The sequence below is a fragment of the Takifugu rubripes genome, chromosome 21, assembly GCF_901000725.2.
Source record: "Takifugu rubripes chromosome 21, fTakRub1.2, whole genome shotgun sequence".
NCBI classification, from domain to species: Eukaryota; Metazoa; Chordata; class Actinopteri; order Tetraodontiformes; family Tetraodontidae; genus Takifugu; species Takifugu rubripes.
In genome coordinates, this window is record NC_042305.1 from 14,107,856 (window position 1) to 14,118,743 (window position 10,888).

Below are 10,888 nucleotides of genomic sequence, written 5' to 3' on the forward strand. Positions count from 1 at the left end.
CGGCGAAAAAAGGGAGAAGAAAAAGAGCCGTATTGCCACGTTATGTTGTTTTAATGTTTTTTATTTTACTATTGATGGTGATGAACTTTATACACAGAAAAGTTCCATGTAGAAGAATGATTCATTAAAATGTTAACATGAAAATGTTAAATACACATTGAACAACAACCTTTGATATCAAGTTATTTTCATCATTTGAATGAGATCCTGGTGAGATTCTATTGATGCTATCATATTCTATCATATACATTAGTTCTGCTGAAGATCCTCCCCTGGTAGAAAGCTCTCTGCTCTTGTTCTCCGAGCTTCCTTTGACAGCCTTTCAAATTTTCTCAGGAAGACAAGCAGGGCGATTAGCAGAGCTGCCTGTATCACCACAAACACAAACAGACACACCTGAGATATCAGAGCCAGGTTACAGTACCAGTAATGACAGGACTTCAAGACCTCCTCCTCTGTTAAATACGCCACCTGCCGTCCTCTTAGACTGGGAGGAGAATGGCAGCTGACCCCCCAGTGTGCCTTAAGTGCGGCAGGCTGCCGAAGCAGCCATGCACGTAGATAGAGGATGCCACAGTCACAAACCCAAGGGTTGTCTTGAAGAGAGACAAAATGGAGCGACGTAAGATCATCCAGGATCCCATTTGGGAGGCTGGTCAGCAGGTTCTTGTGAAGAAGGAGCTTAGTGGTCCCTGAAGGGAAACTGGTGGGCAGTGAGGTTGAGGTAAGGGACCTGCTGGTACAGTTCACCTGGCTGCCTAGACAGGAACAAAGCTGAGGGCATGCTGATGACCTTTGACCCCCGAACATGAGGAGCAGACACAGGAGCAAAAGTCGCCTCATGCTGATAAAAAAAACAAAGTAATGTCATTAATGTAATCAATAAAAACACAGGGCAAAAGCATGTTTTTTTTCTTTGCATGGATTAGCAAGATCCCCAATGATCTACAATAATTAAATAAAAATAGCTTAAAAACAGCAAAACAAACAAAACTAACTATATTTGTAGCGTTGATTGTTGGAAGACTTTCTCCGCAATAGTAAAAACCTAACAAAATAAATTTAGTCCAGAAACATAAATAAAGATAATGTGCTATAGAAAATAGGAACTTTTCAAGTATATTTCTAATTTCAGGAGTCATTTAAAAGTAAAACCACTAATATGTATTAACAGATGAATGTGCTAGAACAAAAATTCTGTAAGGGAAATGTTAAAAACTAAATAATAAAATCAGTTGGAATAATTTTAGTATCTGGTTTTAAGTGCAATAAAAGTCACGTACCTTAAGTGCGACTTTTTCCAGCTCAGGACTGCTTCTTACTGTCACTCTGTGGTGTTACTGTAAGCTGGAAGACTTTGATAAGACTACTGTCAAAAATAACAGACACACGCACACACGCACGGGGCCGCGCACGCGATGGGGTCCCCCAAGTGGCTGTGCAGGGAAACTCTCTCTGACACCTCTGTTAGATAAGTGAATGTGTTCTTGTAGGAACACTATAGTGTGTGTATAGTTAGTGTAGTTAGTAATTGTCAGTAACTTCCTCTGTGTGTGAGGTAATATATTATTTTTCATCTCCTCCCTCTAGTCAGTGTCAGTCTAGTCACCAGCAGCACATTAATGTCCTAATAATTGAGCATTAATTTTATTTTTCTCACTTCAAAATTCTGACATTCCTTTTTGAAAACCTCACCGTCTATGTAGAAACCCACTGGAGATAGACACAAATTCTCAGATAACCTTCCGGCAGCAGCTCTTTCTCTGACTGAACATGTAGACTCTGACAGCTGGACGTGAGGGAGGAAGCAGAGTGGTGAGCTCCAGACGGACGGAGCCTGGCATCACAGAGATGACCAGCAAGACTTTAATTATCTCACCTTTATCACTGGGGCACAGAATGAGCTCTCATCCTCTGGGCATTGGTCACACACACACACACACACACACACACACACACACACACACACACACACACACACACACACACACACACACTATACTGATAGTGAAAAATGAGGCATAGTTCTTGATGCAGTTTAATACAAGCACAGGGCGTTGGCTATAAAGCAGTAAAAATAGGCCCACACTGTTAAGCAGATCTGAGAGCTGTGCGCTCGTACACAGGAGTACAGCACCAACCTCCTCATTATGTCAAAGGCATTCCGTTCACAGTTAGCCACTGGCAATAAGTGCATATTCAGCTCAGCCCGCACATGTAAAAATGCTGTGAGAGGATATTTGGACTTGGGTGGTTTCTGTAGATCAGAGGACAAACGAACGGGAGGAAAAACGCAGTTAGCAACAGCTGACGGGGGATTTTCCTGCATGTATGCTTGCTGATATGTAATCAGAGAAAACAAAATACATACTTTTACACACCCAAACACACAAGCAAATATATATATATCTATAAAAAAAAAGTTAACATTTAAACAGCAAAAACCTAGTTGTTTATTTTTTACAAAACATCTTGCAGCACACAACGTTCATACCCTGACAAAATATTCCAAATATTCAACACTGTATTTATAAATTAGATACACTGAGTTGGAATTTATATTATGCATTTATAGTATATATGTTAGGACTGTTCAACCACAGCAAAGGGCTCAAAACGATTTGGGAGCAAGGTTACCCCTGACAACCAACCTTCCAGGCAGACACACTAGTCAAAGCACCAAACTGAGGATAAAAATATAGCCAGAGTTGCAACTAACACAACATCCAAGTCCGACATTTTAGGGGCTCGCCGTATTTTAGGGGATTAAAAAACAGCAGGTGGCGCTGCAGCTCAGCTCTGTTGGGAGAGACGTCACTGGTCTTTGTGCATCTGCTGCTGCATCTTATTCAGCATCTCCTGCATCCTCTTCAGCTGCAGACAGGGAGGAAAAGTTCCACATATCAGTGCTCATGTGCGGCCAAACTTTGATCGGGTTTCATTTTAAAAATAAAAACAAAAATCACGGCTGAACTGCCAACGATTACAGTTACATACCAGATAATTCAATTATGTGTGCACATTAGTGCCCCCTGGTGGTAACTGTCAATACTAACCTACATTTATTACTCAAAAATACTCTTTCAACTTCTTTTTCCACAAATATTTGTACATTGCTTTTTTGTATAAGACAAAATATAGCAGATCTATACTACAATCAGTGTTGAATGTTTGTTGAAGAACAGAAATAGGCGCTTCTTACCTCTTCGTCTTTCATTCTGATAAGCTTCTCCGTCTCCACATCGGGAGTCGAGAGGGGCAGGATGGGGACGGGACTGTCCATACGGTTGTCCTGAGCCAGTTTACTGAAAAGGACGAAATAGGGGAGAAAAGGTGAAGCAGGTAAAACCCAGGAGGGAGGAGCCTTTCTCTCCCTTCGCAGGTACCTGGTCATCTCCTGGATGCACTGCGCTCTGTAGTTCTCATAATGGACATCACAGGTCACGTCTTTAAGGTCGTGCATGTGTGAGCGGATCAGCATGTTCCTCAGCTTGACAAAGTCACAGTGCGACTGGTTCTCCACTAACACCAGATATACAAAGTCACTGATCACATTTCGAACGATTAAGTCCAACTCATCCATTAGGAACAAAGGGAGACGGGACTGTACCTTCGACGATTCCCCAGGGGTACAGTCTCCCTCTCACTCTCTGTCCTCGGGCCTCCACCACTGTGTTGCTGCCAATCACAGCAAAGGGGGTGCACTCCTGCTCACAGGTTGGGGGGGAATGAAGTTCAAAACTATGATCTCAGGCTAAGTGTTGCATTTCTCAAGCATGGGTGACATTAAAACACGACGTGTCCTTCACATCTACTGAAAGAAAATCCTCTGTTGAACAGAGAAAAGAGGCAGAGGTTAAGTCTGAGTGCACACACCCACCTTCAGCTCTTTATCGAGCTGCTTAAACTCTTCATCCTCATCAGAGTCACATTCTGGGAACTGGTAGACTTTGATCCCAAACTTGTCTATTTCTTCTTGTATCTGAACACACACGCACACGTACACAGACACAATGACACACGAGCCCGTTAGGAAGTGGCAGGCAGAGCGGCGAGCTGAATTTGCCGTGACGGAAGTCGGACTCACTCTGTCCTTCAGCTTTTTGATCTCATTAGGTGTGAGACAGTCGGCTTTGGCGATGAGAGGGATGATGTTCACTTTTTCATGCAGCGCTTTCATGAATTCAACGTCCACTGGGCGCAAACTGTGGAAAGAATCCCCGAGTGGGGGACAGGAAGGTCCTCCAGACATGTTCAGGACACATTCAGGTGTGCGTGTGTGTGTGTGTGCGTGTGTGTGTAGGTTGGGTTACCCATGTCCAAACGGTGGGATAAAATAGAGGCAGCAGTGGACTCGGTTGTCCTGGATGTTCTTTCTGTTCAACCCGCTCTCGTCCCTAAAGTACTGCTCAAACTGCTGATCGATGTAATCTGTGATGGGTTTCCAGCTGGGACACACACACACAGACACACACACACACACACACAGTCTGAGATGTGCTGAGCTGCGGTCAGGCGGAGGAGCAGTCTTGCAGCTCACCACTCGTTGTTGTTGACGGCGTCCCCAAACCCCGGCGTGTCCACGATGGTCAGCTTGAGCTTCACTCCCTTCTCTTCGATGTCGACAGTGTGTTTGATGATCTCCACTGTTTGGTTTATGCGCTCTGTGATCAGCAGCAGGCCGAGGAAAGATCTGTTTCATTATATTGGCTTGATACGGGCTGGAAGGTACCGGTACCGGTTCTTTGAATGAGTTGTGCTGATAAGAAGTGAAGACTCACCTTCAGCATTCAGTAACTTTCTGTCTTTGTAGAGATCTGTAAGGAACAGGCTGTTGATCAGGGTGGATTTACCCATACCTGATTCTCCTGAAACACACACACACACACACACACACACATTTGATCAGAATACATGAGAACTGAAACCTCGTCTGCACTATTGTAGCTTAAAGAGGTGACGCAGCAGCTTAATTGGGCCTCGTATCTTAATGCAGGGAGAGCTGAGTGTGTTCCGCTGACCTGCCACCATCAGTGTGAAGTCGAAGCCTTTCTTCACCGACTTCCTGTGGACCTGTTTGGGCAGAGTTGCGAAACCCACGTATTGTTTTTCCTGGGGCACCAGACGGGAGAAAACGGAAGAAAAACCAAGAGAGAGTTAGTATTAGTGCATCAGAGGAGAATTTATAGAAGGATCAAAAATGATCGAAGAGCTGGTTTGGTAATCATCAGTGTGATGTCAGCACTTATGGGCTGAACCAGACCTGGACCTATAATTACCCTGTGGGCTGAGGTGGGCTTTCTTATTGCCACATGCTTTAATGTTGAAGGAAAAACACGTCTGGAGCCTTTCAGTGTGATAAAAATGACCAGAACAGACAAGAGACGGAAAAAGATGTGCAGTTTTTCTCTCTTTCAAACTCTGTAGGGAAGATTTCCACGACGACCTTCACGAGGAGACACTGATCTCTCTGTGCAGCCTCGGAGACGTCACCCTCGTCCTTCAATCCGAGCTACAACATGCACATTTGAAGAGCACACAGCACACACACACACACACACACACACATAGACAGAGGACTCATTCAGTAATACTGTAAAGCCCTTTTTACAGTCTGCAGCCTCACCAGCCGAGCACACAGCCGGCGTCCTGATAAGCTGTCATAACTTGTTAAAGGAACTTCCGAAGGTTCCCCACAGGGAGCACCACAGCTCTAAAACTCCCATTCAGGAATAAAACAAAATAAATACCCGCAGGGGGGTGAGACCATCACGGCAGAAGCCCAGTAAAAGCCACCAGCAGTAACCTCTGGACCCTGACTCTTCACGTCTCAAAGACTTTCCTGATGTCTCGTCTCATGCGTCCCCAGAATCGAGCCTGGTTTTACCTTCTGCCGGGCTGTTCTCACTCGTGGGCACAGCAGCCGCTCCACCAGTTTTTCCTGCAGCATGATGGCATCCATCCCAAACCACTGCAACGCCGACAGTCTGAAATAGCCACAGGCTCCACACAACTCTGCAAAACAGCCCAGCGGGGAATGGGGGGGTAAAAAAAAAAACTGAAGCCTTGATAAACTCGGCCCTGACGGCGTGTCCGTTCCCAAACTGCTTATTTTGATTTGTTTCCTCTCTCTCTTGTCTATTGCCTCACAGCGATCCAAATCCCTGTTCAGACAGGTATGAAGGAATTCTCACAGAGAGGGAGGGAAATCGAGAGAGGGAGGGAAAGAGAGGTAGCAATTTGAGGGAGGAAACGAGTAAGGGATGGCAGAAGTGGATGTCTATAAGAAAGTCATTCATTCAGCCAGGACTCCCTCCCCCAGCTGAGGCAGCCAAAAAACAGAACTCTGCACGGAGGGGAAAAAGCGACGGTTACCCCGCATGGGAAGCCGGGGAGGGAAGGGATGGATCCAGTATGTACCATAAAAGTAAAGAAAAGAGAAGAACTTGTTTGAGTTCAGCTGTGATGCAACTCACAGAATGACAATAGATCCAGACCAGACACAAAAAGTGCAAGTACCGGCCTGCCGAGCCAGACGGATCTTTATCGTCTGAACATTCAGGAAGAGAAATGAGTGTGTGTACGTGTGTGTCCAGGTTAGTTCATCCACACATTCATATCTTAACTCAGCATGCCTTCATTTACTTAAAAGGTAAAATGCTTGACATCAAAAAAGGTTTAAAGAACGCATATCTTGACTTCAGCCATAAACAAATACATATTTATGAGAATGTCCTTGCTTGACAGCCAATAGTGTGATGTGTGTTTAACATCAATTTGTTTAACATCAATTTGTCATCATTAAAGATGTTAGTCATTGTTGCAAACTGGTGTGGGTGGAGAATAAAGTGGTCTTAAATCTGGTGCAGTCTGAAAGTTGCGCGTTTGATGGTATAAGTTGCACTTAATTGCTTCCAGATGTTCTGTGTGTGTGCACTTGTGCATGTCTGTGTGTGTAGGTGTGTGTCCAGCTCGTACATTTAATTATGCTAAAAAAAAAAAAAAGTAAATCCTTATTTCAATAGACACGCCTGGGAGTGACGTCACAGGCGTATAGGTGTTTCACTTCCACTACTCGCCACAGGGGGGAGACAAAGATAATCCAACTTCATGGGCAACAGGGACACACTTTTCTGTGGGAACGGATGAATAATCTTCACCTCAGATTATGATGTAGGGAGGGATCAGAGTTAATACCATTTGTGCCATTACAGCAGAACATGTGGGGATGGGCTCTGAGGGATGTTTTAAAAAAAGAACAGATGTCTTGAGCGATATTATAATGCAGCCCCCCCACCCCCACTCCAACTACGCCCACCCATTCAGTCTTTCTCAGTCGCCAGCTGTCAGTTTCCCTGTTGCAGACTAATCTTTTTCATTCACTTTTCGCAGCAATTAGAAACAAAAATAGGATGTTAACAAATTGCCACATACGGAAACACTTGTTTCAGATATCAGATATTGTCTTTCCACACCAAATTAACAGATTTTATTTGTTGCATTCATACTGTTATCTTTGTTAATTTATTCCCTGGGCTTTACTAAAATCTGAATGAATAATTTAGGTGGTTCATGACAAATTTTCCCATTGTTGGGGGGATTTAAAATCACATTAGCCTGATGGAAAATGTAACACCCAGAGGTGGTTACAGTAAAGCCTTTGTTGTTCATTGCAGACTTCAGAGTTTCTGAAGGTGAATCAGTCACCTGACCTCCACCTCAGTGGAACAAGTTTGATTTTTCTGCAGACAAAAGTGAAAGCAGAGTCCCACAAACACCAACGGATGTTCTTACAAAACATCTGCACACAGGATGATCTTTGCTCAGGTCTGTTTCAGACCAAGGACTGTCATTATAAAGTCATTCAGATTTTTTTATTGCTTATTTTGTACATTTCATCCAGGTTTTACACAAAATTATTATTAGCATTCAAAACTCAGAACAAGGTTTAAATTTATGGTTGGCCTGAATTAATTATAATTCTTAACTACTTTGTTCTTTAGAGTTTCATTTTGATCAGCAGCTGGATGATAATGTTAAAAGAAATATAGAATAGGATATTTATATTCTGCTCAAACACTGTAGCTCCTCTGTGCAGATGGTTGGACAGCCAGAGCTGAACTTTAAGGTAAAATACTTTGGCCTTACAGGAAGTCGCTGTCAAAATGATCCAGCAGTCAACTGCGTGGCCACAGAAGCATGCACACGCAGTAAAGACTGTCTCTCTCTATTTTTCGCACCATTACACTCGCTAGCTTTGCCTAAACTGCTGTGTGACAACCAGCGAAAGGGAGAAAAGAAAAGTGATGGTTGTGGAGGTTCTCTTCATCCTCCCTGGTGCCATGGAGACTCACATACTCTGAGATCTGAGAGCATGTGATCGCTCAAGCAGCAGTGGACATGAGGGACTGCTGTGGTTCAGATTAATCATATCGCCCAACTGAACAACAGCAAACCTTCGTTTCATTGGATTAGACACCAAATCCATGTTTCCAGAGGATTTGTAATCCCAAACACACCCTGACCGACTAAAGATTCTCACAATCTGGGTCAAGATTCTCGGAATGCAGGGTGGAGGAATGAGGAGCAGCGGGGAGCTGCTTTAGCATCACCTGTCACACAGCAACACTCTTCAAGAAAAACCTGATGAAGCAGAGCCGCAAACACCCACAGCTGCCAGGGAGCTTCCCTGTCTCTCAGGACACCTCTGAACATCCGGTCGTGCTTCTTGATGTGCAGGCAGCGGTAGCTCAGTCTGGAGGGGCATGGGGGGGTTCCTGGTTCAAGTCCCGGTGCAGACAAAACAAGGACGGTGTTCTGGTTGTAGGGATGATGTCAAGACACATTCAGGACACCAACAAGAGACCCCTGAGCAAAGGGCTGAACCCCCCCCCCCAGTGAGCTGGTACCCTGCCTGCAGCTGGGATAGGCTCCAGCTCCCTCCCTGTAACCCCCCTCCCTGGACACGCCTGCTCCTGGTCTGCAGCTGGCTCTGAACGGGAGCCAGCTGGGGTCCCGCCATCTGTGGTAGCGAGAGCGAGGAAGACGAAGAGCTGAGATGGGATGTTGACCCCACATCCGTCTCAGACACTGAAACAGAGGAAGTGATGGCTCGCAAAAACTAAGGTAGAACTTTGACAATAAAACCAGAGAAACGTGTCGAAAAGTGCTGGCAAACTGTTTTCGACCGCCGTCATTGCACAGCAGAAATGTCTACAACGTGCGTTTTTGAGTTTCTAAATCCAAAACGAGTGTTCCGCGCACGCCCACATATGAAGAAGCACTACGAACGTGATGTCCGCTGCCTCGCATGTGAGCGGTGATGTAAACTGCTTAAAAAAGGAAGGCGGTCGCCTGGCAACGCGGTATGACAGCATAAGTGAAGGGAGCTCTGGAGAGGAGGGCAGGGAGAGGAGTGAAGGAAAATATTGATTTAGGATTGATTATCAGCGGTGATCTCAGGTTTGGTTTCCAGCTCCTCCTTCACAGTGCGAAGCGGGGCCAGATAGAGAGAACGTAGGCGTGAAGAACGTGCAGGGTGTAAAAAGCTGAGAGTGATGCGTGTGTGTGTGTGGGGGGGGGGGTGTCATGTGATTACAACTACTGGATTTGCTCCAAATGGGATTTTCATAGAACAGAAAGGAATCAACCTCCTCCTCCTCCTCCTCCTCCTCGTGCATCTCGAGCTCTACATCTACACTCTGTTACCTGCAGATTATCCCCAACCAGGGTCACGGGGGGGGTTGTTGGGGTCAGTCCCAGTCATCACTAAGGACAGCCAAAGTTACCCAAAGATCAGATCAAGCATTAAAATATAGTGAAAAGCTTCCACATGTGATCAGCAAAACTGATCATGTCACCGATCCGTCTGTATGTAGGTCAAAGGTCATTCTGCTGCATACGTCCAGGTGAAATTCATTAAGGTGGGAGTTTGCTTTGCTATATCACGGCAGACACGCTCAACACACGCACCCGGGCTTCTTTCAGAGGCCACGCCAGGTGGAGGAGGGGGGCAGCCGGGTCACCAGGGAGGCGACCTCCCCGGCATGCTCGTGGGGCAGCTGCGCTTCTGGGTGGAACAATAGCGGCGAAAGCCTCATCACAGGGGCAATTTAAGTGTGGTTTTGATCTAATGTCGGCAATTGGGTCAGCCCGGCGTTGGTCTCGTTGACCAATAATCGCCTACAACTCCATCGCTGGCGAGAGGACGGAGCCGATGGTGGCCGATGGGGGCTGGTTTCAGGAGCGCGCAGCCCCCCTTGACGCTTCTGCTCCACATATGTGTCTAAAAATGAAACCCTACACCCTCCTCTTCCTCCGCCTGTCAGTCTGGGCATCACTGACGGCACGGCTGCGGTCGGATAACTACCTCCGTTACTGACGGACCTATACGTGAAAATCTAGGACGCTGCTCACGCAGAATTATGGAAAACAAACGCATTTATGTGCACGTATAATCCAAGCAAAAGCCAAGGATGGAGGTTGTTTCTTACCTCCACGCTGTCCTCTATTGGCCATTAGAGGATGGATGTAGAGGCGATGCAGGTGCAGGAAGGCGGAGCGACGCCCGGGACAGAGACATGAAGCGATCACTGCTTTGGTTGACGCACTGACAGACTGAAATCAAAGGCAGAATTCTCACCTGTTTTCACCGGGATGCGGCTCTTGTACTTGATGCTGGTCGTCATGATGCCCGCGCTCCACCCTCGACCTTACCCGAAGCGACGGCTCTCAGACAGCGGCCCTCCTCTCCTCCAGAGCTCGGACAGACGGCTGGAGGGGGCGGGTTCAGATGACAGCGACAAGCCCCGCCCCCCAGTGGATACAGCCAATCACAGCTCGGTATATATCGCAGGGGGTCCTCGCCGACGATAATAGATCGTCATCT

At 46.1% G+C, this 10,888-nt stretch overlaps 2 protein-coding genes across 4 annotated transcripts; both read right to left on the minus strand.

The window, feature by feature from the left end:
* Nucleotides 1–45: 45 nt before the first annotated feature.
* gp1bb (glycoprotein Ib platelet subunit beta) lies at nucleotides 46–1,775 on the minus strand. Its single transcript, XM_003974932.3, has 3 exons — nucleotides 1,696–1,775; nucleotides 1,284–1,347; nucleotides 46–844 (listed from the first exon to the last, which is right to left on the minus strand). The coding sequence occupies exon 3, from the start codon at nucleotides 841–843 to the stop codon at nucleotides 250–252; it is 594 nt and encodes a 197-aa protein (XP_003974981.2). The 5' UTR covers nucleotide 844; nucleotides 1,284–1,347; nucleotides 1,696–1,775; the 3' UTR covers nucleotides 46–249.
* A 247-nt stretch (nucleotides 1,776–2,022) lies between these two features.
* Nucleotides 2,023–10,793, minus strand: septin5a (septin 5a). Of its 3 annotated transcripts, none has more exons than XM_029830142.1 (11): nucleotides 10,643–10,793; nucleotides 10,494–10,507; nucleotides 5,022–5,112; nucleotides 4,782–4,868; nucleotides 4,541–4,664; nucleotides 4,314–4,448; nucleotides 4,088–4,205; nucleotides 3,881–3,982; nucleotides 3,611–3,707; nucleotides 3,203–3,522; nucleotides 2,023–2,874 (listed from the first exon to the last, which is right to left on the minus strand). In XM_029830142.1, exons 1-11 carry the CDS (start codon nucleotides 10,686–10,688, stop codon nucleotides 2,815–2,817), a joined length of 1,194 nt encoding a protein of 397 aa, XP_029686002.1. In that variant the 5' UTR covers nucleotides 10,689–10,793; the 3' UTR covers nucleotides 2,023–2,814. The 3 variants fall into 3 exon arrangements, with proteins under 3 accessions (XP_029686002.1, XP_011614099.1, XP_029686001.1); XM_011615797.2 differs by lacking the exons at nucleotides 10,494–10,507; nucleotides 10,643–10,793 and adding an exon at nucleotides 5,888–6,378 and having other exon boundaries at nucleotides 3,203–3,305; nucleotides 3,387–3,522; XM_029830141.1 differs by lacking the exons at nucleotides 10,494–10,507; nucleotides 10,643–10,793 and adding an exon at nucleotides 5,888–6,398.
* Nucleotides 10,794–10,888: the final 95 nt, after the last annotated feature.

What these genes read in the sequence shown, in the direction of transcription:
- gp1bb (XM_003974932.3), bottom strand. Translation starts at nt 843, where the DNA reads ATGAGGCGACTTTTGCTCCTGTGTCTGCTCCTCATGTTCGGGGGTCAA.
- septin5a (XM_029830141.1), bottom strand. Translation starts at nt 5,962, where the DNA reads ATGGATGCCATCATGCTGCAGGAAAAACTGGTGGAGCGGCTGCTGTGC. An exon ending in AAAGTTACTGAATGCTGAAG is followed by an intron (nt 4,665 to 4,781) that starts GTGAGTCTTCAC and finishes TGCTGATCACAG; the next exon opens with AGCGCATAAACCAAACAGTG. An exon ending in AGCTCGATAAAGAGCTGAAG is followed by an intron (nt 3,708 to 3,880) that starts GTGGGTGTGTGC and finishes ACCTGTGAGCAG; the next exon opens with GAGTGCACCCCCTTTGCTGT.